Source organism: Microtus pennsylvanicus, chromosome 16 (genome assembly GCF_037038515.1).
Source record: "Microtus pennsylvanicus isolate mMicPen1 chromosome 16, mMicPen1.hap1, whole genome shotgun sequence".
NCBI lineage: Eukaryota > Metazoa > Chordata > Mammalia > Rodentia > Cricetidae > Microtus > Microtus pennsylvanicus.
The window spans coordinates 10,249,130-10,273,781 of NC_134594.1; the positions used below are offsets into that span (position 1 = coordinate 10,249,130).

At 45.5% G+C, this 24,652-nt stretch overlaps 1 protein-coding gene across 4 annotated transcripts in view; it reads right to left on the minus strand.

The window, feature by feature from the left end:
• Positions 1-5,680: 5,680 nt before the first annotated feature.
• The window catches only part of Usp13 (ubiquitin specific peptidase 13), a 116,948-nt gene continuing 97,976 nt past the window's right edge, over positions 5,681-24,652 (minus strand). For all 4 annotated transcript variants that reach the window (XM_075951008.1, XM_075951009.1, XM_075951006.1 and 1 more), the window contains 6 exons: positions 24,424-24,450; positions 23,575-23,718; positions 21,280-21,437; positions 19,818-19,971; positions 13,172-13,256; positions 5,681-10,620 (listed from right to left, as the gene is read on the minus strand). In XM_075951008.1, coding sequence (XP_075807123.1) covers positions 10,527-10,620; positions 13,172-13,256; positions 19,818-19,971; positions 21,280-21,437; positions 23,575-23,718; positions 24,424-24,450 — 662 coding nt within the window. In that variant the 3' untranslated portion in view covers positions 5,681-10,526. The remainder of the gene's footprint in view (positions 10,621-13,171; positions 13,257-19,817; positions 19,972-21,279; positions 21,438-23,574; positions 23,719-24,423; positions 24,451-24,652) is intronic.

Sequence of the window (24,652 nt, forward strand, 5' to 3'; positions counted from 1 at the left end):
AATTGAAATTTGTGATCTTTTTAAAATAAAGCATTAAAATATGCGCACTTCAGGATCTTCCTTAGAGGGCCAGTGAGACAGGAAGCAAGCTGAACGCAGCAGGCTCCACTGCAGGGTAAGACACACCTGGACCCTAACCAGAAAGCGGCACGGGTGCCAAGTGGGGGAACGGGGCGGCGAGGCATTGGGTCCCTATTTCCAGGTGATCAGAAAACAGGAGACATGCGGGCTGCCATTCAAACCAGGAACCAGCAAAGTGGAGGGGGAGTCAATGTTCCCGGGATCACCAACTAGTGCACCAACGTACGAATGAGATTGCTGTGAGCTCATGAACAGAGAAGGCCAAGGCAGCAAGGGCCAGAAGCAAGGAAGTTTTAAGAGATGTCCAACGGGGTGGAGGATCCAGGGAGAGCTTCTCAGAGCAGGGCAAAGGGAAGAGTTCCCCACCCCACCCCATTCCCCCAGCCTTAAAGTCTGTTTCAGCTGGTTAGGTTGACAGTGAAGGTAGCCACATACATGGGGCCAAGACTGGAGCTCACGCCTCCCCTTCGCCGCTCCCTCTTGATCTCCGGTGGCACTTGGCCTTGGCGTCTTCCAGTCTTCCAAAGAGTCAAGCTGGACGTCCCCCCCCCCTTCGCTGCTAGCACACTAATGTGGGGAACTGAAGCTTTAAAGTCTCCTCCACGTTTTAACATCGGTTATTATCCAGAAACGACTGCTTCTCTCCACGTGTATGTAGCACCAGCCATAGATCTGAGGCATTCTTTATGATTCTGTTCATGTGTATACGTGTTCATGTATGTACATGTGGAGGGGGATGCTTGTGGATGTGGAGGCCATAGGTCGACCTTGGGTGTCTTCATTTTCCCATTTTTAAAGTCTGTTTATGTGTGTTTGACACCTGTGGGGGGGGGATGGGAGGGTGTAACAGGTCATTCTGAGGCTTCCTGGCACCAGTTCTGGGAAGGGCCCAGTTTTCTAGAAGAGCAGCATTTTAACCTCCACACCATCTATCTCTACAGCTCCCCTCCACCTTTTATTTTCCCCAGAGCTCCCCAGTTCAGGCCAAAGAGCTCCAGGGCTCCTCACGTCACTGCCTCCCTCCGCAGCACATACAAACAGCATCACACCCGGCTTCTATGCAGGTACTGGGAAGCTGAGCTTAGGCCCTCATGCTTGTGCGGAAAGCACTTTCGTGACTGAATTATCACCTTGGCCCCTCATTATTCTTTACAGGTCTCCCTAAAATATGCAGAAAGCACTTACAAGTTTGTATTATCATTATTATTATTATCTTTAATTCCACAAACACATACTGCTTGCCGACTGGTTGTGTTTTGTTTAGAGTGGTTTGGGTTTGGGTTTGGTTTAGTTGTTTTTGTTTTCGCTGTGCCTTGCACATGCTAAACATGCATTTCTCTACTGAATACTGCAGCTCTTGGGACTCACACCCATGCATCTTGCACATGCTAAACATGCATTTCTCTACTGAATACTCCAGTTCTTGGTACTCACACCCATGCATCTTGCACATGCTAAACATGCATTTCTCTACTGAATACTCCAGCTCTTGGGACTCACACCCATGCATCTTGCACATGCTAAACATGCATTTCTCTACTGAATACTCCAGTTCTTGGTACTCACACCCATGCATCTTGCACATGCTAAACATGCATTTCTCTACTGAATACTCCAGCTCTTGGGACTCACACCCATGCATCTTGCACATGCTAAACATGCATTTCTCTACTGAATACTCCAGCTCTTGGGACTCACACCCATGCATCTTGCACATGCTAAACATGCATTTCTCTACTGAATACTGCAGCTCTTGGGACTCACACCCATGCATCTTGCACATGCTAAACATGCATTTCTCTACTGAATACTGCAGCTCTGGGACTCACACCCATGCATCTTGGTTTGCCGAGATGATGACTACACCTAGTGTTCTCCTTTGCGGAACTAAAACCACTGACCCACAGGAAGCTGCAAATCTGAATTTGCTGACTTTAGATGGGTGTAGACCGCTCCCCCGGTCCAACCTGCTGACCTGCCTGGGCCAGATCCCAGGAGGTACTGCCACTCTGCCATTTACCCAAGGGGCTCCATGGCCCCCGTTCCCCACTGGTAATTTTACCCCTCCATAGTTGGTTATTGCAAATGAAAGAGGAGCAAAGTGTGGACACGTGGGAGAAGGTCCCCTGGATTCAAAGCTAACTAAAAGGCAAAGCTGACCCTCAGACCTGCCAAGCCCGGCCCAGAAAAGAGGTAGTTTCAGAGAAACAGCCAAGGTGATAACTAAAGTCTGCTTTTGATTTAAAATTGAAAATCAAAATCATTCAGATAATGTGATGCGCACCCATAATCTCAACACTCAGGAGGCTGGGGCAGGAGGACTGCGGGTTCAAGGCCAGCCTTCATAGCCAGACCCTGTCTCAAAAAACAAAACAAACAAAAAGAAGTAAAGGCAATGTGACTACAACGACTGCCATCCTAGTGATTGACAGGGCTGACTGTTGATCTGGCTGGCTAGTGGTGTCCCCTCCTCCCTCACTGCATTGATTGACAGGGCTGACTGTTGATCTGGCTGGCTAGTGGTGTCCCCTCCTCCCTCACTGCATTGATTGACAGGGCTGACTGTTGATCTGGCTGGCTAGTGGTGTCCCCTCCTCTCACACTGTACTGTGCATCTCCCTCCCAGTGCTACACACTCAACCTCCCTCAAATAGAGAAAGATCACATTGGCCAAGTCCCTGCATTCCCCTGCTGGAAGTGCCAAGCAAGCTCTCAAAAAAGAGAGTAGAACATCTTCTTGGCATAATACATATTTACAGAGTCTGACCCCATAAAACGTGCAATGGCAAAGACTAAAAGTGATGACTCTATCCTCCTGAAATGGTCAAAATTGATACCAGTTAGACTAATTTCATTCAAATAGAAAGAAACCCAATAATTTTGTTAATTTAACTACATAAACATTTTACAGCTCTCTCTCTCTCCAAATACCCAAGGCTTTTCCAGCCAACCTGTCTCCCTCTGGGCGACAAGGCGTGGGTTTTGCTTCTATCTCAGAGAAAGGTAAATCTGGGGATAGAGCTAGCCCTGTCTCCCCCCCCCCCCATTTTCCCATTTCTATGACTCGTCTACACCAGCCCCCACCCTGGCATAAGATCCTACCCTACCCACCTGCTCGAGCACATAAGACCTGCAACTCTTCCATTGTTTCTTCGCCAGCCTCAAAAGTTGGTTTGTGCCAGGCGGTGGTGGTGCACACCTTTAACCCCAGCACTTGGGCGGCAGAGGCAGGAGGATCTCTGTGAGTTTGAGACCAGTCTGGTCTACAGAGCTAGTTCCAGAACAGCTAGGGCTGTTAGACAGAGAAACCCTGTCTCAAAACGTCCACCCCCCCCCAAAAAAAAAAGTTGGTTTGCTATTAGCCCACCTCCTTTCTCACTTTGAAAACTAACGCCTTCTCTTGGCCCTATGACACGCATACCCCACGTATCAGCTACCACCCACTTCTCTCCTAGGAACAAACACCCTGACGTTTCCTGTATTTAAAGTCTGCAGTTCCTGTCTTCACGCCTCCCCTCTGTCTTTGCTCTCATATCAACCCGCCTAGACAGGAGACAGGCCTAACCTTCAGTCACATGGGTCACTGCTCTACTGAAGACCTTTCATGTTCTAGACTCTGGAGTCTTGCCGCCTGCCCCTAGGACAGCTGGCCTCCCTTTGACTTCCTGGCCCATCATGCTCACTCCCTTCTCTCCAGCTTTGCTAACCCTTTGCCACTCATATGACAGAGCAGCTAGGCCACCCCTGGAGGCCTCTGCACCAGTTCCCCCAAACACCCACCTGAAGGGCTTCTTCTTCTGCAAGTCTTGGTCTTTGATCTCTTATCACAATGCCATCCCATCCCTGGGTACCCCGTTTATCAGCCCCCGTGCCCTGCCCCATGCTCCCACAGTATTTCAGATCTTTCTATACATCACGGAACATTACTGATTTTGTACATTTAGCATCTGGTGTTGCTAGGAAACTAATTCAACAAGGAGCCCATCTACTTTATCTACAGACACGCTGTAAGCAAAATGACACATAGAACATGGTAGATGTTTGTTTATTGTATGAAGCAGAGAATGCACAGATTAACCAGCCAGCTGGCTAAATGAAAATCTCCAGGAAAGTGTGTTCAGATAGCATCATTAATTGTGGTGTAACATTTATTTTTAAAACTACCTTGTACTAAAACAAGGGCTCACAAGTCCCCTTAGGTTCCAAGGATCATTCGGGCTAATGTGGTGTCCCGTGTCCACCAAGCTGTCGTATGCTTTTCATAGCTCATCTGAAGAATCATTGAAGGAGGAGAAATCGAGTCACACTTCAGCAAGTCAAGCGAAAGGGGTCTGACGTGGAGCCTGAATACCCCATCCCCAGACACACTACCTCCCTACTACCCTACTTTTAAAGTGACTGGCCACCTGTGAAGACAAATTTCACCTTTTCCTATTGTATTTTCTCACTCTGACTGAAGTCTGTCGCTATCTTGGAAAAGCAGAGCTAACCATTCAATAGCGTGGAGCTGAATGACGAGAAGGGCGGGTTCTGCTGAGGCGTGAGGGGATGAAGCAGTAACTGCTAGCTTGGAAGCATTTTTCTCTGAACCATGTGCCAACCCTTGCCCCTCTCACCAAAACAATGGCCTGACACTGAAGTCAAGCAATGAGTAGGACTTCCAAAACACAGAGGGTTCGCTCTTTCAAAACTTTGGAGCCACAGAGAGATGTATTTTCAAACCATAACATACCCCGTGTGCTAAGCAAAACACTGTCCCCAACCCCAAAGACATTACTGATGTACACTCCAATATCTGTGCGTTATGTGTTGTCTGATACAACCAAAGGAATTCTGTAGATGTGATCAAATTAAAGGGTTTTGTTTGTTGGCACAGGGTCTCTTGGAATCCAGGCTGGACTCTGTCTAGACTGCTGAGTACTCGGACTCCCGATCCTCTCATTTCCAGTACCCAGCTGTTGAGGTCACAGGAGTGTACTGAGGTTAAGGATTTGGAGGTGGGAGTGGTCTAAATTAGCACAGTACGGTAATGCAATCCGCAGAGTTCCTGTAAGAGAGGGCAAGTGATCTGCTCAACAGACATCTGAGCATGCCTGATATCAAAGCTCTCAGGACCCTGCCAACTTTAAAATTAAAAAAAAAAAAAGGAGATAGTTCTCAAAACCACAGGAACAAATTCTTCCTGTCCCAGGGTTTTAGCCTCATGGGACAAAGGAGTGGATGTGTTGTTTTAAACCGCGTTTGTGACAATGTGCTATAGTAGTAGCAGGGAACTTAGGCACAATAGAAGCATAGTGTCAGGCCAGACTCCTGATATAACACATTCACTCTGCGCCTGCCACTAGAGGGCCAGGACCAGAGTCTCTGTGTGACTGGATAACCAACAGGGAAAGTCCAGACCTTAGCTTCGCGGACCGCCACCATCCCAACCCTCCATCAAGGTGCTGACATCTGTGGGGGATGGGGACCAAGGCTCCCTGGTCACATCAATAAGCCCCTGTCAATCAAGCATGGTCTCGAGTTCCCCTAACGTCACCAGTTTATTCGGCATTTTTTTTTTCCAAACGAAAAATAAACAAGAGTCATAAAGGGACCTGAGTTTGTGAGAATAGCTTTTAATTTAAAACTATCAAAGCAATAAATTATCCATCTCTTCCCATCACAGGTGAGTACTCTCCCAAACACTTGAAGTCATTTCCACACCAACCGTGACTAGTGCAAAATAAATAAATACCAAGTCTTCCGGCAACCAGCAACGATGCTGCTGGGCAGGCGGGCATGGGTCAGGCTCAGCCTCTGCCCAAGCTGAGGAGCACTGAGCTCCCCCAAGCCTTCCCACTTGCGCAGCTGTGAACAGACCGCACGACACCCAGGGAGGGGAATACAAGAGAACGTTGCCTGAGGGGAAGGCCGTATGCTCAAACCCCTGCTGTAGCTCACATCCACCACACCCTGAGGATGCTGGGAAAGCAGGCACTAATCCACAGGGCAGCTCCAAGGCAAGGGTGAAGAAAGGCCATTGCGGATGCATTACTCTTGTGGCTAAACCGGGGAGATGTATTTTTTTTTTTTAAAAAAAAAAGCAGACCAAGCTTTTATTTCTGGGGCTTGTTTGGGACTTGTGTGTTCCCAATAAGTTGCTTCCATTTGGAGCCTCTGTAAAATTCTCCTCTTGCACGTGGAATTTCACTGCCCACCTCACAGTGTGGAGCACTAATGGAAGGGCCATTAGCCACGGAACCAAATGTCTCATGAGCCACACTAGGAACAGATGGCCATGGAGTGGAACTAATTTAAATATTAAATTACTGTTACATTTAACCCATGTATCCCCCATCATTTGCAATCGATATGACGAGGTAGTCATACTGTTTATTCAATCCTTCAAACGTTAGTATGCATTTTATATACGCAGGACAATCTGAGTATAGACTGGCCAAATCCCACCACCCTGAAGGGCTACAAAATCTTCCGCAAACTCTAAGAACGATTTATTGAGTAGATGTGCTGATGAAGTTTTCTTTGTTTTTGTTCATTTGACCCAAGCTCTGGTCATCTGGGAAGAGGGAACCTGAACTGAGAAAACGCTTCCAATAAGATTAACTTGTGGGCAGGCCTATGGGATATTTTCCTCCATGAGTGCCGGCTGTGGAAGAGCCCAGCCTACTGTGGGTGGCGCCTCCCCTAGGTAGGTTGTCTTGGGTTGTGTAAGAAAGCAGGCTGAGCCAGCCACTGGGAACAAGCCAGTGAGCCACAGCCCTCCATGGTCTCTGTCTCAGTATTTATCTTCAGGTTGTTGCCTTGAGTTTCTGCCTTGGCTGCCCTTCATGGCGGCTGTAAGTTACAGTGCAGTAAGTCCTGTCCTCCCCACGGTGCTTTTGGTCATGGTCTCTATTACACCAATGAAAAGCAATCTTGGACAAGAGAAAACCCTGGTGGCATCAGGTAGGCAATCTTCCCCACTAACTTAACAATATGGACCTTGTCCTGCCACCTGGGAGTTTTTACCTAACAGGCAGAAGCACACGTCTCTAACCCACCCTCTGTTCTGCCCAAGTCTCCTGGCAGGCTCTTCACGGGATCTAAGGACCCAGGGTGAGACTCAGCAGCTGTGGTGTCTTTGATGACAAAGGCAGACTATCCAGGACAGATATCTTTGTCAGCACTGATCTGGGCACTGGGGCGACCTTCGGGGGCACTGAAATTTTAAAATATTTTTCACATTAGACTCACTCTGAGACTTTTTCAAGAGGGTGCCATAAACAAACTGCTGCTTTTGCTTTGGAGTGGGACAGTCACAAGGGGCCTCGCAGACTGAGGAGTTGTGGGGAAATGGGATTACCAAGGGAAACAGACCAGGAGCAGAAATGAGGTGTTAACTCACGATGACGGCTCCTACAAACAAATAACGGCAGACTCAGACACCTGAGCTTCCGGTTGCCACAGCTCATGTCTGATTCGGGTTGTAATCACAGAAAAGTAAAAGTAAACCATGGCTGTAGGACACAGACTACCAGGGTCTTCCAGATTGTCTGGTCTAACCTCCTGGTCCGCAGACAAAGGCCCATAGAGGTAGAATGGCTCCAGCAGATCACACTGAGAGGCAACGCCAGGACGTAAGCCTACTTATGAGTCTGCAGCTCAGGTAATGGGAGCCCCGAGGGACGCAGGGGAGAGAGCAGGCACATTCTCTTGTAGGATTGGGACAACATGCCAGGCAATTCCAACATACTGAAGCAATGTTGATATAAAATGTCATTAAAATATGATTCTTCCCAGCTTCTTTTCGTTTAGAAGAAAAAGAAAATTCCATCTGTACCAAACTGGACTTCTGATTAGTTATTTGGGTATTTAGACCAAGAGACAAAACAGAAACTTTGACCCATTTTTCCAAAGACATTTTTGGAGTCTACACAAAAGGATATCAAAAGATATTTACAGAAAGAAAGTTCTGTCCTTCACACAGACGCCTACACGCAGAGAGAGAGCCACACGATCACCCTGCCACATCTCACCCGGAAGACTCCTGGCAGGGGGGTCAGCAGACAGAGCCCACACACTGTTCCAGATGTAACCACACGCATGTCCTGTCTACACACATGTGTAAAGTAAGTGGTACATCCCACTGCTATCCAGAGAAGGTTGGCATACCAGGAGACACATGCAAGCACATTGCTAACAAAAAGTAGCTGCTCACGCCAGTGCGCCCAGCTCCCAATATGAAGAAATAGCGCATACACAAAACCTTGCCATAAAATAGCCCTTGTGTTTATGAGGCGGGGGAAGAGGCAGCCAGGATACACTTTTTCGAAGTATGCCTCGGCATCAGAAGGGGTTCATTTGCTTAATCTACCTAATGAAATTAAGTAGTTTATAGCCTAAAATCTTTAATGTGGATTTTATACCATTGATGTTGCAAAGTTTTTATAAAATTTTTATTTTTGTTCAAAATATACATGCTATCTGTGACCACATTTGAATTCAAACCTCCAGAGAGCTTCCTACCCCGACAAAAGGCCTTGCTTTGTAACACTGCAAACCAGCCACTCATGAGGCTGTTCAGGGCCATTATTCAATGACATGTGGCCCTACAGGGAGGCTGCTTAGTGTGGAAATTCCCATGGGGTGAATGAGGGGACAGAAAGGGACATACATAACAGAGACTTAGGGTCTTGGAATCAAACGTAGAAGGGGCCTCAGGAGGACAGTGTTGTGGAGAATTACTGCATCGTGTGCTCCCTCCTTCTGCCACGTCATTTGATCCCAGATGGAAACGGCATCGGCTAAGTCCAGAAGGCAGGCTGTGAGCTCTCCCGGAGCCTACCATGTTCTGCCTTCTGCTCTCTGGGAAGGTTCCTGATCAAAGCCTGCTAGAAAGAGGAGTATGTCACCTCACCACCGTGCAGATGAGGAGAATGAGGCACACATAAAAGGGAGGATTTGCCAAGGCCCATAGCCAGTTGAGGCAGCACCCGGGATTCCAGGCCTCTGGCCCCAGCTTCACAGCCCAGACTTACAGTACACATGACCTTCCTTGAGACAGGGCCCCGGCTTATCAGAACCCTGGCTGTTCAAACTCATCACACACTAACCCTGTGCCTCTGCTGTACGCAGCCCAGTCGGTTCTACTTCTTTTCTGCAGTTTCTAGAAAGATCTTTTCAATCAAACAAGTCCATATGAAACAGACAGAGAAAAGTCGTTTGTCCCTTGATCGACTAGTCTGAACTAGAAACTCCAGAGACCAGGATTCGGTGAAAAGCAGAAAGCAAATGACCCCGGGAGCTCAGTCCTCTCCAGGGCACACCCAGAGCTCCGCTCTGCTCTCGGGCTGCAGCTAAGACCCGGAAATGACCGGGCGGAAAGGACTGCTGTCCAGATGTTACAAGAGCGTCTCTGCAGCTCACATCTTTAAAGTGCCTATGGTCACACTGTGGGTCACAGCAGACAGGCAGCAAGGGCAGAGACTGGCCCCAGAGGAAGAGAAAAGGGAAAATATAAGGTAGTTCAGAGACCAGAAAAGCAGACAAGCCAAGGGCATTTGACACGACCCAGGAGTAAGCTTAAGAGACCAGTTAGCTCACTACAGATGAACTCAGAACTTGGAGGGAGCACACTGCTGAGGAAGAGAAGCCGTCGTCTGCCTTTGGCAGAGCTCAACAGAACAAGACGTGGACACTTGACACGGATGTCAAGAGGCACAGACACACATGGATGCCAGACAGCACTGAGAGGCCACAACACAGCCCTTTGTACTCCTAAAACCCAAGTGGGGAACTAATCTTTAACAACTGTTCCTGAGTTATAGGTTTGTTAAAATGTTTGCCTGCCTTTTCCAAATACGCCTACGAGCAACTGTTCAGCCTTTGAACAACAACCATCAGAGTTCTGGTGAACTACAAAGGTCACACACACATTCTCACACACACTCACACAGTGTACTATTAAGTCTGATATGATTTAAATGAAAAATAGCTCCCATTGCAGATGTCCTAGTACACATAGCTGGGTCAGAAATGGTTGTGGGAAATGAAAACATGATCCACAAATAAAAACCAGCCCAGGTTTTGATTTCCTGTTTGGGGGCATTTTTTTTTTCACGGAAGGTGAGGCCCCACCACTGACCCCCAAAGTAGAAAAGAGGGAAGGACACTCCGTATCTGATGTGCTGGTGGCCGGTGTCTTTGCTTCCATCACCCACTCCCTGAACAGTGACAAAAGTCGCTACAACAGAGTATTGCCACCAACAGAAACTTCTTCCCAGTTCTTCTCCAGAGGGTGTCGAGTGGAGTGACCACGCTCTTGAAAGACGCAGTAAGTAGCCATGAAGTCCCCTGCGTCTGGCTGTCCTGACTTTTTTCCTTTCCTTTTCTTTTTTCCTTTTTTTTTTTTCTTTTTTGGCGAATTAAAAAGGTGTATGGCTTCTTGTCGCCAGCTCTTGTGAGGTTTAGCTTGGTATCCTACGGTAAAAGTACATATATCCCAGGTCTTTGGGGGGCCGTTCTGAGGCACAAACTTTGTGGTCATTGTAGATCACCCACCTGAAAACAAAGACAGAAGCATGTGGTGTCAGCAATGCGCGCGGCGCAGACAGACAGCATTGTACACTGTGGAGCAGAGGCCTCGGCAACTCGGATGCTCCACCATGGCCATGGCCCAGCCACTGCATAAGAGGAACGGAATTTTGCAGAAGAACTCCCCACCCCTCCCAGATCTCTCCTCCAGACAGGGTTTCTTAAGCATATTTGGGAAGGGCAAGCAAACATTTTAACAAACCTATAACTCAGGAAGAGTTGTTAAAAATTAGTTCCCCACTTGGGCTTTTTCCCCAGGCTGGCCTCTAACTTGACAGGTAGCCCAGGGTGCCCTCAAACTGTGCACCACTCTTGGGTTATGTGGTGCTGGGCTGGGGACTGAGCCCGGGACCTTGTGCCTGCTCCACAACAGTCCACAAACTGAGCCACAGCCCTGCTTTCTGGTTCCTGAATTCAATATAAAACTAGTTACTAAAATGTACTGGAATTCTTCAAATGTTAAAATTCTGTAATTCCCTTTGTGGAAACCCATAAAGAGCCTCAAAAAGCAATCCAAGAATTATATACAGTGATGTATATTTAAGTCTTGGTATAGAACATCCTAAAATCCAGAAATAAACGTGTCTCAGTAAAGTATTAAATAACTGTGAACATTTTCTCCAAGAATATTTGATAAAGAAAAAAAAATAATCACAATATAGTATGAAGACATAATATGGATGAATAATCACAATTTAATTTGGAAAGGTCACGCAGGTTATATTAGTAATGTATGTATATGTACATGCATATGCATATACGTACACAACAATAATTAATCAAAAAGGGGCCAAGAATTTGAAAGGGAGCAAAGAGGGGTATGTGGGAAGATTTGAAGCAGAAAAAGGAAGGTAGACATTTATAATTACATTATAATCTCAAAATTTTTTAAAGTTAAAAAAAAAACCCACAAATTCTAAAAAAACAAAAACAAAAAGGATACAATTCCCTGCACATACTTTAAGGTGGAAGTTCAAGTGCATAAATATGTATATATGTAAGAGTGTGTGTATGTATGTGTGCCCTCCCCCAAAGACACCAACAAAATGTAAAAACAAAGAAAGACATCAACATGTAGAAAATGGCCATCCTTAAGCTTACAAAATACATAGTTTTTACATTGTTTTGTACTGTGCTAATTTGTAATGATTTCTCTACTTAAGCCACTCAATGAGGTCATCATGTATGTAAGTTCCTATGTAAAAGAACAGATCGTCCATTTTCAACATGAGGTGCATTTAGGTTCATCTACACTACAGACCAAAGGTCTCTCGCTCTCTCCCCTAGTCTGCGGCTGCTTGTCCAAAAATGGTGCAGGTCCTCTGCTATAGAAGGAGCCAAAGATTTGAAAGGCAGTCTCAGCTGTTCATGGGATGAGGCTGTGTCCCAAGTCAATGGGATGGGGAGTTTGGGGCAAATTCAGGCCAATAGAAGTTGGCAGTTGAGCAACTTGCAAAACCACTGTCTTGGGCCAAATCAGTCCGACCGCCATTACTGCCTTTTCTCTATGCTCTGTCCCCTTCTACTTAATGGTATGTTAAAAACTGCTTCATTTTCACCAGCCTCTTGAATTTGTTTTTATCTTATTTCCAATCACAGATCTGTGTTCTTTGCTTGACTCTACTGATCAAGTTAAGAAGCTAAAATTAAAAGACATGGAAAAAAGAAGGAGGGGGAGAAAGAGGAGGATGAAAAGTAAAAAGAAAAACAATTGAATCTGTATGGGAACTAACCATCTAGGTCACAGGAGACATGGGTGAAAGGTCATCACCCTACCTGGGTGGGTAAGTGTATGTGTTGTGCCAGTGTCCATGTGATATGAACAAGCAAGAAAGCTCACCGCAGGCTACAGCAGGGAACTGAAGGAAAGGCACCCAAGGAGAAGGTCTGAGGTTAGACCACCTCTTTCCTACCTCATCACAAACCTCCAAGTTTGACTCAAGAAGCTAACTTCTAGGTTGCCATGCAACAAAGCACCTAAGGTAGAATACAGGTTACCTGGCTTAATCAGGCGAACAACAAACAACTCATTAACATAAATATGTTCGTGTAATACTGCAAACAGGCAGTGTTAGAAACACACTTAAATATTCTCTTGTAAAAATCTATTTATTCTATGGAGGTTCCAAACACAGCCTATCTTATGCTGTACTGCACCTTTATCTGGGGACATCACCTTGGCACAATAAAGTGAATATCAGTTCCAGCATACCTGATGACTAGCTAACCTGAGCCCCAGGGGTTGGATTTGTAAAACAGTTAAGCAAACAACCTATCAGGCACATAGGTATGCCTGTAATCCCAGCACTCAGGAGGCTGAAGCAAGTGGATATTAGTTCAAGACCACCTGCTCTACATAGTGAATTCCAGGTCAGCTAAGGCTACAGAGCGAGACCCCTGTCTTAAAAAAAAAAAAGAAAGAAAAGTAAATTAGAAAATACTTGTGAAATGGCTGAACCCAGAGGGCTCAATACCACAGCTATCTACTTCCTTTCCAAAAGAAAAAAAAAAGACTCACCGTCCCTCCTTTTTGATATGGCAAACATAATGGCCACACATTGTAGATGTTCCCATGTGACTGATGAAGGCAAATAACTCATACACTAGGGAAGAGAAAACAGTGCAGTTAGAAGGCAGCAGTCAAAAACCCAATATGCTTCTAAGCAGAACCTGGAACCAACAGGGGAGCTACTGGCTCTCTGGACTCACAATTCAAGCCAGTTAACCATGCTACATTGACCATATGTGTGAGAGCATTGCATGCATGCACGCACACACACACACACACACACACACACACACACACTGATATGGAATCTCATCAGGAATAAAGTACGGCAAACAAACACTGCCAGTGCAGGGTTAACCCCCACCTCCTGCCTGCCCCACCGCATCACCCCTGCAGCAAGCTCTCAGCTCTGAAAGACTTATGAGGGTGGGAAAGTTGCTCCATCTTTTAGGGCCTGTTTCTATCGCCGAGTTTGAAGAAAACAGAAGAGAGAGGAAGGGGAGGGGAGGGGGAAATATTCCTATGTGAGTAGGAAGCATAAATATGGGCTGGCACATCCATTTCTATGGCTCAATTTTTCATTATATTTTTACAAAAATAAGAAGGTTCTGGATCCAGCTTCATCTCACCCTTCTCTTCCCTACTCCCCCACTTGTATTTTACCTGTTGACCAAAATTCTCCTTCCCCAAATACTTGTCCCTGGACATAACCTCTTGGCTGCCCAGATGCCACACTCGTGGTCTCCCATTTGCTGGCACCCCCTCATCTCCTTACCTACCAAAGTAGTGCCTGCAGCTTTGATATCAGATATTTGGGTTTTTTTTTCTCCTCAACCCAGACATCCTCTTTCTGTTAATCCCATCCAATCTTCTGGAGCAAATGTTATTGCTTTCACAGTTTTGTTTCTAGAAAGCTAATCATTCATATATAGCATAAAACTTTGGGTATGGGGGGGAGCATGCCTGTAATCCCAGAACTCAGGGGGCTGAGGCAGGAAGATACAGAGTTTGAAATGAAACCCTACCTCAAAAAGAAGAAAGAAAATGAAGCAACAGCATAATCCTGAATTTTGTACCTTGCTTATTTCCAGCAACCTTGCAGTGCATACTTGTCAGTTCTTAAGGTTTTCTACAGGCAAGGCCATGTCACCCAGATGCCTTTAATTGGGTTGAGGAATTTCCTTCTATCACCAGTTGGTTGAGTTTCTCCTCAGCCTTACCATCTCAATCAATGGCAAGTTCATTCTTCTACTAACTTACGTCAAAAATCTTGGTATCTCTCTTGTTCCTTGTATCTAACCAAATCATTAGCATCATCTCCTTCCAAACACATCCAGAACCCTGTCATGACACCCTCCCCCACTCATGCTCCTGGTCCATGTCACCATCGCCATTCTCAACACTGGTTACAAGTGTCTTAACTGACCTCTGTCCCACCCCTGTCTCTGATGACCTGGGCTATTTATTTATTTATAAACCTCATACCAACATGTAAATTTGGATATAAATCAATATTAATAGAAAATTTATCAACTGCTACGTTTCATTTGCTATCATACTGACCGGCTGAAATGTAATCCTAGTTTAGAAAGCAGACTAGGAAAATGATGTAGAATAATTCTTTTGAACATTGTGAAGATGTGTTCCCCTCATTAGTTTAATAAAGAGCTAACTGGCCAATAGCTAGGCAGGGAGAGGTTAGGCTGGAGAACCAAACTGAGAGAATGCTGGAGGAAGGTAGGGTTACCAGCCAGACACAGAGGAAGCAAGAGATGATCTTGCCATGCTAAAGAAAGGTATTGAGCCATGTGGTAGTACATAGACAAGAACTATGGGTTAACTTAAGATGTAAGAGCTAGTCAATAACAAGCCTAAGCTATCAACCAAGCATTTAAAATTAATAGTAATTCTCTGTGTGGTTATCTGGGAGCTGACTGGAGGGACAGAATCTTCTACCAACAGACAAAACGGTTGCAATGATTATACCTGGAATTCAATTTTCAAAAAAGGGATCCAGAGATTTTACATTTGTCTGTCCTTCTCTGATCTTCCCTCCCACACAAGCCGCTCTGCCTCAGGAGCCAGGAAAGGCTATGGGGCGGGGGGGACCTTTCCTTAACCAGGTAGTTTTTTAAAGCAAACCTCTTTGGAATAATTTCATATCAAATACCAAATCTTCAGCTGAAGAGACACAATGCTGTTGTCCCCAAGTGCAGTTCATGAAGAGAGAACACAACTCCCCAAGGCTTATTCCACCACAAAACAACTGTTTCCTGAAGAGTAAGTTCTGCAGTTCAATTAGAGCATGAAGAAGCACTCCCCACCCCAAGTCAGGACCACCCCAGTGTCACATTGTTCATACCCCCACATAGCAGAATGCCCAGATGAAGAAGACAGACAAACCCAGATGTTATCAATAGAGCCACACCATTAACTCCTGTCTTAGATCTCCAATGCTTTGATAAAATACCATGAGCAAAAGTAACTTGGGGTGAGAAGGGTTTATTCTACCTTACAATTCTCAAGTCACAATCCATCATCAAAAGAAGTCAGGGCACTAACTCAAGGCAGGAACCTAGAGGCAGGAACTGAAGCAGAGGCCATGAAGGGTGCTGCTTACTGGCTTGCTCAATATGGCTTACTCAGCCTGCTTTCTTATACCATCCAAGGCCACCTGCCCAGAGATAGCAATGCCCACAGTGGGATGTGAAACAAGTACTCTCCTCCCCACAAAACCTGCTCTGGTTCAACTTTATGAAAACTATCTCAGCCTTTCAAATAAGGAAGGGTTGTTTGTTTTTTTAATATCAGATGGTGCCACCACCATCCCCAATCAATGGAACACCAATTGTACTCTATACCACTGTTCTTCGAGAGAGCATCTGTCAGGAAAATTCCACAGAAGTTCAAAGGGAAAAGAGACTGCCGGCATTTGAATATCACTGGCGTAAAGGCCACCCTGAGATCACTCACAAGATAGAGATTCCATGAGTCGAAGCCCACCCTGCAGCTGCTTTATCCTGGTGAGATGGGGGAGTAAGAAATGAGAGGAATATGATACAGCTGTGAACGTGACTGCCAAAATGATTACCACGGGTAAAGGCTGCACTTTAACAACTCAGAATTACCCACAGTGATGACATTCAGGTGAGTCTGCATCCCCAAGTCTAAAGGGTCAACTTGGCTTGTCCCACCACTTACTGCTGAAGTCCCAAACTTAGGAAGTTACAGTTTCTGTCCCATGGGACACATAAGCTCATGGGTGCACAGTTTGAACACATCAGCTTTTGCCCTAACTCAGACAAGCTCACCCTAACCTTGCTTTGTTAACTCTCCCTCCAGTAGCCGAGCATCCTTGGACTCGGAAATAGAGCTCTTGCCTGGTGTGCGCAAGACCCTGGTTCTGTTCTGAGCACTACAAAATAGGAAACAAAAACAACTATCCTAGTTATTCTGATGTACCCTACAGTGGGAACGTCTGACTGGTCCTCCCATCAACCAGCTAATCTGCGAGTTATGTCATTTCGTATATGAGAGCCTTGACTGCCTTCTAGGAAATCACACTGTAACTACATGTCATTACCCCAATTAACTCCAGCGTTGGAGCTCCCTGACATGAACCTACCGTCAAAATCAATTACTATGCACAACAGGTACCAGTGTCTCCTACGGGCACAAACCCAGTCTGCACTGAAAAGAAGAAGAGGCTGGTAGATCATTTGGAGGCCGTGAAGCTCCGTGGTTCACTCCCATTAGCTGTGCTGTGAGGAACACTTTTGGCATTTGCATCCCAATGCTAACAGAGGATCTGTTGCTTTTCAGAAACCAGGAAGCCTAACTGCCTCAATCCAGTGGACACTATCCGTAGCCTCTGAGACGGAATGGTGACACTATGGCAATCTGGGAGAGAACACTGGAGCCTTAGCTCATAGCCTGTTACCCACCGAGAGTGCTTACTACCCCAGCAGTCTTTTTTTTTTTATTGGAAAAAAAAGTTCATACAGTATATTTTGATAATTTTCCCTTCCCCAAACTCTTCCCAGATCCCTCCCACCTCCCTACCCACCCAACTTTATATTCTTTCTCTCTCTTTCTTTCAAAAAAAAAAAAAACAACCAAGAAACACAAAAATGTAAATCAAAACAATCAAGCGAGAGACCAATAAGACAAAAAAAATGCCAAAATTAAGTAAAATGAAATTTAAAAGTCCACAAAAATACCATTGAGTTTGTTTCATGTGGGCATGAGTCCTGCTCTGGAGTGTGGTTGATAGACCCTATTCAGTGACATTTTCTGTGGCTTATATGCTCAGGGACACTGTGCTGCCGAAAATTCTCTTTACCCAGAAGGTATTAATTGCAGATAGCGTCTGCCGCTCACGGGACCTCTGTGTTTTCCACACCCGCCCATATGTTCTCCTAAAGCTTCAGAACCTGTGACTGCTACAGGGCTGGCCAGTCTGCCGCACAACCAGAGGATCTGTGTAGGGTGGTTAACGGTGGTGGAAGGATTTGGCCATTGCTATGCTGAGTCGCTTGCCCATTCCTCAAGGCAGAACTAGAGAAAAGTCCCTGGAATTCCTGGTCAAAGAAGGCCCTGAACAGGTCTTCTTTTAACCTCCGCCTTGGCAAGAGTCACCTCTCAGTCAGGCGCCAACCTCACTGTGCAGTGCTAACTGTTTGGGTGGAAGCGTCACCCCAAGTCCCTGGCACCCAAAGAGTCTGGAATGTTTCCATCCCAAGCCCCCTCCCCTGGGAGTTGCCTCAGTCCAGACTCCACCTCCAAGGAAGTCTGCCAAATGATGACCTCTCCCCAGAGATGCTCAAGACCACTCCCACAGGGTATTTAAACTGTACCCCAGAGAACAAACACATGGTTTTCCTGTCTGCCTTCCCAGTCTCCTCTCTGGGGGGCTGAAAGGTCACCCGGGAGTGTGGTATCCATTAAACCAGGGCTTTTCCTAATTCAGTTTGGTCTGATTTGGATTATTGCCATCAGCGGAGAGGTTTATTGGGGCACAAAATCTTTTCATCTGGAGGTCCCACCGAGGGGGCTGTTTTTCCCACTGGCCCAGGGGCACATGTTGGGAAAACACCCTTCTCCCCCACACCTGTTCTCTACCAGGCTAAGATCGGCTTCGTCTGGGTAAGTACTGACTTCCAAGTCATTGCCTTAGAGGCCCAGGACCTCATACGATTGGGCTGTCCTGTGAAAGACGCGGCCATGCCAGGTACCTGACCTGACCAGGTCCTTTATAAAGAGATGTCCTGCTAAGGAATTCCCACACCCCTCTCTTTTTTGACCCAAAGTCTACCACAGTGGATGCAGTGCACTAGGCTGAGTTCCAGCATAGACTTTAAAAAGGAACACTTACAATTCGAGACCTGATCTCCAAATGCCCTTAGGCTGCCTTTTACAAAATCTTTTTTAAATTGGGGCTAACACTGTACATCCCTTAATGCCTAAAAAACTTTTGCCGTGTAAACCAAACAAGCCCCCTGTATGCCCATGCTTTCTAGATCCCGTTCCCACTCCCTGCTTCTCTAGCTGTTTGTCTACACTCCTGGCATGTGATCTGGTCATACTGGGATTCTCCCTACAATGGATCTGTTCCCCCGTCCTCCCCTCTAAGCGGCATAGGTGTTCCATCCTTACGTTTCTGTTCTCCCTTACAGCGTCTGCCAATCTGGTCCTTAATGGGACCACCTGTGTGTTTGCCTGGCTTCTGTAGCCTACACCAGGATTTTAAGTTGGTCAGCTGACACAGGTTCCTAAAAGCAGTTTTATCTGTCTGTCTGTTAATATATATGTGTAAATAATGTGGCCACAATATGCTTGTTTTATGTCTCTGTGTGTATGTGTGCTTGTTTTAAAATAGGTCGTGACCGTAGGTAAGTGGTAGGCTAAAGAGCTAATGCCATCATGTACGAAATAGGATATCATGATGGGAAGAACATGGGAGATGGTCTGAACTTATTTATAGGTATTGTACACCCTTCCAACTCCATGTTCTCACCTATGAAATTGGCTATGGTAAGATTCAATAAGTATTTATATACAAAGGGCTTACAACAGTGCCTGGCACCCAGCCACTATATAATAGCTGGCTACTGAAAAATATCACTGGTCTAATCATCCTGGAACAGCCCTTCAGAAAACTGCCAGCAGGCAGCCTAGGCATGGGAGAGTCATCATGGACCTAAGATTGCCTTTCCAAATTCAAAGCATCCCTCTATGAATATAAATGCTTCTTTTTGGCTAAAGCTGCCGCCCTTCATGAAGAAATGTAAACCTCACTGGAAGAGGCAAACTTGGGTTGGACATGGAGCTTATGATAGAGTACTTGCCTAGCCTGACCAATACCCAGCACGCACAGAGAAGAATATACAAAGTCTAATTTGGTGCCTAGCCCACATGCACATGCACACATGTGCATGCACAATCATGCACACGCATACACACATACACACAATACACACACCAACACTCCTGTGGCATGACCTTACATTACCTAGATTTTTATCAAACCAATGCAGCCCAAGTGGCAAGATACACCATTTATGAGAAGATAGCTCTGAGCTAAAGTTGAATGGAGGAGAAGGAAGGTGTGCCCTAAATACATGGATGACTGTCGCAATGATGTCTAGGGACTTACTTCCAGATCCATCCTTGACTCTGGGCCCTTCAGGCTTGGCCTCAGACATGATGTTGGCATTGGCGTTGTTCTCCATCTCAATCACAAAGTCACTGTCCTCTTCAAACTCGGGGTGGCTGAAGATCCAGTCCAGCGCCCTTTCCAGGTTATGATTCTGAAGAAAGGAGAACCACAAGGCATTCAGTGTCCAGGCCTCATCATGTCCCGAACCTTGGCACCAGGGGTTAAGCAGCTAGGCAGGAGGCCTGAGCTGACGGGTCCTAAGCACCTCTGAGTGAGAAGCTCAGATCCTGCCACTCTCCCCCCCATACCCTACCACTCAGTCACCAGAAAATGAGCTCCAGAGTCCCCACTTGTCTTAGCTCAGCATTGTTGCAAGCTGGTGGGGGATGAAAAGGGCACAGGGCAAGGGCGGTGTTTCCACGTGGCCCTTTCTACAACCACAGTAATTATATACACTATCTTCTCTGTCTTTTGCAGACGCTTCTATAAGGTAAAGGTGCCAATGTGCACACTGGGTTAGTGCCTCCTTGCCTCAAATACAGGAAAAATGTAGAAGAAATGAATGCCTAGGTTCACGGTTGCTCTAATGAAATCCCATATGATTCAAACCAACCAAACGCAAAGTTATTTCCACCTCCCCCTGTTGGTGACAGCACTAACAAGCTAAAGAATTTGTTTGCATATAGAAACTTCAATGAAACAAGTAGGGCTCATGAAAATACCCAAGTGAGGAAAAGTCTGGTTGAAATAGCTTGAGAATTTTAAAGGAAAATTCCCATGCCCTGGTCAAGACTCACTATGTGCTGAGCAATAGGCCCCAGCAGGGACCTAGTCAGAAGAGGCAAAGGACCTGGGAGCAGACAGCCACTCAGAATGAGTTCTGATGGGGGTGGGGGCGTTAGGGGGGTAGCAAGAGTTCTTTCCTGACTATTAAACAGATACCTACACCACCAACCCCTTGCTACACAGCCCCTCCTAATGAACTGTGACAGTCATAACTACAGCAGAAATTCTTCTCTGCAGAGGGAAACAGTGGCAGAGAATTCCAAGAACTTTCTACAAGGGCCGTCGAGACACATTTCTCCAAGATCTCGATAACAAAACAGCAAGATTTTATCTTATACGTTTTCTTGCCAAGTCAGAACCCTGGCACTCTCTTTGCTTTGAAGCTGGCAAACCCCAAGCAGATCTGTGAGTCCCATTAAGGAATGTTAAAGATCTTGGTCATATCGCCCCAGCTCCACATCCCCTCAGGCCTAAGCTCGCCATGTGAGTCCCTCATTCACTCAATTTAACTTTGTGTATACTACATGAAAATAAATCTTCATGACATGTGATGGGACACAGTCAGACAATGATTCGAATGATCAAAGACACTGGGAGGTCTCTGTTGCCAAGGAGCAAACTGGAACCCCCTCCAGCAAGGCCAGAATTCGCTAGCTCAATCACCAGTGCTCACCGTGGCTCGTAGGGCCTGCACGGCTTGATTGCGCTGAAATCCCATGGATGTGATGATAGCTACAATTTCCTCAGGAGGTTGGTTGTCCAGTCCAGTAGCACCAAATACAGAGGCTCCAGCCCCTCCGTACCCAGGGATGGCCAGTGGTTCAGCAAAATCTGAGGAAAATAACTATACTAAAATTTTTCTGGTTTTTTTTTTTTGTCTTGAAAACAAACATTGTAGGAGTAATGTAGAAAAATATACAAAGTTGTTTAATCAAGGATCCTAGAACCAGATCTAAGGCTAGAGATGTAAGTCAGTTTTACAGAACTGTGAGGTTGGAAAGGCCAAGGTCACATGACTTCCAAGCACCCCTTTCAGCCGGGAAAACAGCCTTTTCATCAAATGGTGCCAGGACAACTGGTTAGCGGCATATAAACCATGAAGACACAAAATCAACTCAAGAGAGATCTTTGTCTTAAGCACAGGAGCTAAAAGTATTAATTTTAAAAATTAATAAAAATAATTTTAATTTCTTTAAATTAAAAGAGAAAACACGGAAAGTCAGTCTTTGGGACACTGGATTAAGTGATGATTTCTTATATACGACACAAAAAGTGTAATTCATCAAACAAAAAAGTAGATGTAGCCCACACCATCAAAATTTAAAGTGTCCACTTAAAAGAAGTGAAGACAGGCCAGGCAGTGGTGGTGTACGCCTTTAATCCAAGCACTTAGGAAGCAGAGGCAGGAGGATCTCTGTGAGTTTGAGACCAGCCTGGTCTACAAGAGCTAGTTCTAGGACAGACTTCAAAGCTACAGAGAAACCCTGTCTCGAAAAAAAAAGAAAAAAACAACAACAACAAAAGAAGAGAAGAAATAGTAGAACAGGAAAATATCTCTGGAAATTGTATCTAGAAACCTGTATCTAGAACTTAAAAAGAACTCTTAGAACTTAATAATAAAAAGGCAAAGAACTAATTATGCCCCCAGTGCTATCAGTCATTAGGGAAATACCTCTTGAAATCACCCTGGCATACCACAGTACACCCAGGAACCACTGTAAGGAAACAGCTAACAGTGAGAATTCAGAGAAACTGGAGTCCCCGTTCAGCCTGGGTGAACATATGGTTGAGAGTTAAGCCACTGTGCAAAATTGTTTGACAGTTTTCAAAATTTTAAACAAAGAACTACATCAATTCTGTTCAAGAGAAACAAATTATAAATGCACAAATGCAAAAAAGTTCATATTTCCAGTCAATATTTCCAAAGAATAGAAACAACCCAACTGATTATCATCTATGATGGAAGGACAATAAATTGTGGTATGGCTATACAATGGGATACTATATGTCTGTTAAAAGGAAATACTTTCATGCTACAGCATAAGACCCCTAAATACACTATGAAAATCAAGAGAAGCCTGACACAAACGGCCTCTTCCATCCACATGAATGGTCAAAAACAGGCAATTCATAACAATTGTAGGATGCCCATAAAGTAGATTAGTGAACACTAGGCATTGGAGAGAGCAAGGACATGGGTGAGACGGTGTCATAGTTAGGGTTTCTGTTGCTATGAAGAGACACCATGACCACAGCAACTCTTATAAAGAAAACGTTTAATTGGGGTGGCCTGCTTATAGTTTCAGAGATTCAGTCCATTATCGTCATGGTGGGACATGAAGGAATGCAGGCAGGCATGGTACTGGAGCTAAAAGTGCTCTATCTTACAGGTAACAGGAAGTCAACTGAGACACTGGACAGTTTCCTGAGCATAGGAAACCTCAAAGCCCGCCCACCCAGTGACATACTTCCTTCAGCAAGGCCATACCCACTCCAACAAAGCCACGCCTCCTAATAGTGCCACTCCCTATGAGAGTATGGGTGCCAGTTACATTCAAAGTACTGTAGATGGCTCCAGTCTATAGCATTTCTTTTGGGTATACAAAACTTTACTAGAATTGGACAGCTGCTTAATTGTGATGTGACTAAAATCCACGTGAATGTACCCTTCTGACGGACATATAACTGACATCTTCAGAAAGTAGATGAAACAAGAAGCTAAGGAGAGGGCCTCCATTTCTTCAGTTTTCTATTTCAAACTTGAAGTAGACACCACATCTTTCTAATCTTTTGATCAAAAAGCGTGGACACCTTAAAGGAGAAAGTTATTTCAAGAAAGCTGTTGATTAAAAGATTAAGACGGCGACTTTGCTCAAACTGCAGCATTTTGCCATCTGAAAACTCCTCTTTAGGGATATACCCCTGGGAATATGAACCCCAAAGCGCTCCCATATTGCTTGCCACCTACCAGGTTCCTCCATGTGCACAATAATCCAGTTGAAGGCCACCTCGGCTCCCGTGTTCCCAGTGAAGTACACAGCCTTGCGGCAGGCTTCCAGAGGGAAGCCCATCTCGGCCAGCTGCATCACGGAGGATTCGTCAATGTCTGAGGCTGCAGAGCACAGCAGGATACCCCACTGTGAGAAACAGAACTTTCCGTTCCCGCCCTCTCCACTCTTCAACCCCTTATCTAAAGACTGCCTGAAGTCCATTGCGTTTGGGGCTTAATTTGACTTCTTTTTATGCCATCTAACGATTGAGCTATTCGTGAGAAGAAATGGTATTGTTACCTCCGTTTACACATGAGGTAACAGGGACATACAGAGCAGAAAATAAATTCTTTCAGCCCCCCCCCCCACCAAGGACTGCTGGCTCCCAAGCCTACACTAACCCTCCTGAGCCATAAGGCCCACTCACGCAGCATGTTGTTGGCCGAGATTTGTTGCTTATTCAACTTCTAGGCCCTTCCACCCAGGAACAGCTGCACGTATCCAGCACAGAAAACTTCTTTGCTAAACTATCACAGAAAAGCTTGTCACACTAGGGGGCTGAAGAGTTAAGAGCAATTACTGCTCTTCCAGAGGGCCCAGGTTCTGTTCCCAAAGCTCACACATAGTGGCTCGCAACCCTCTCTAACTAATTTCCAGAGAACCTGGCACCCTCTTCTGGCCTCTGTGGGCATCAGACTTTCACTTGGTACACAGACATGCAGACAGAGAAGACATCCATATGTATAAAATAAAAATAAACCAATCTTTAAAACATGTCACACTAGTAACAAATGTAAGACACCAAAAACATTTTTAAAGATACCTACGGTCTATCAACTGGTTCATCAGGCGATCTGAAAATGAAGGGACAGGTTATAAATGAGAGCTAGCCATGGCCAATAGTGTTAGAAAAAAGAAACCGCATCAGTCCAGGATATTCCCAGACTCTCTCACTCCTGATTAGCCCCCACACACACACACACCACCTGAAAAACATAGTTCATTACAGTAATAAGGGGAAACAGTAGGTTTGGGGCACTTAGACACAAATAAAGC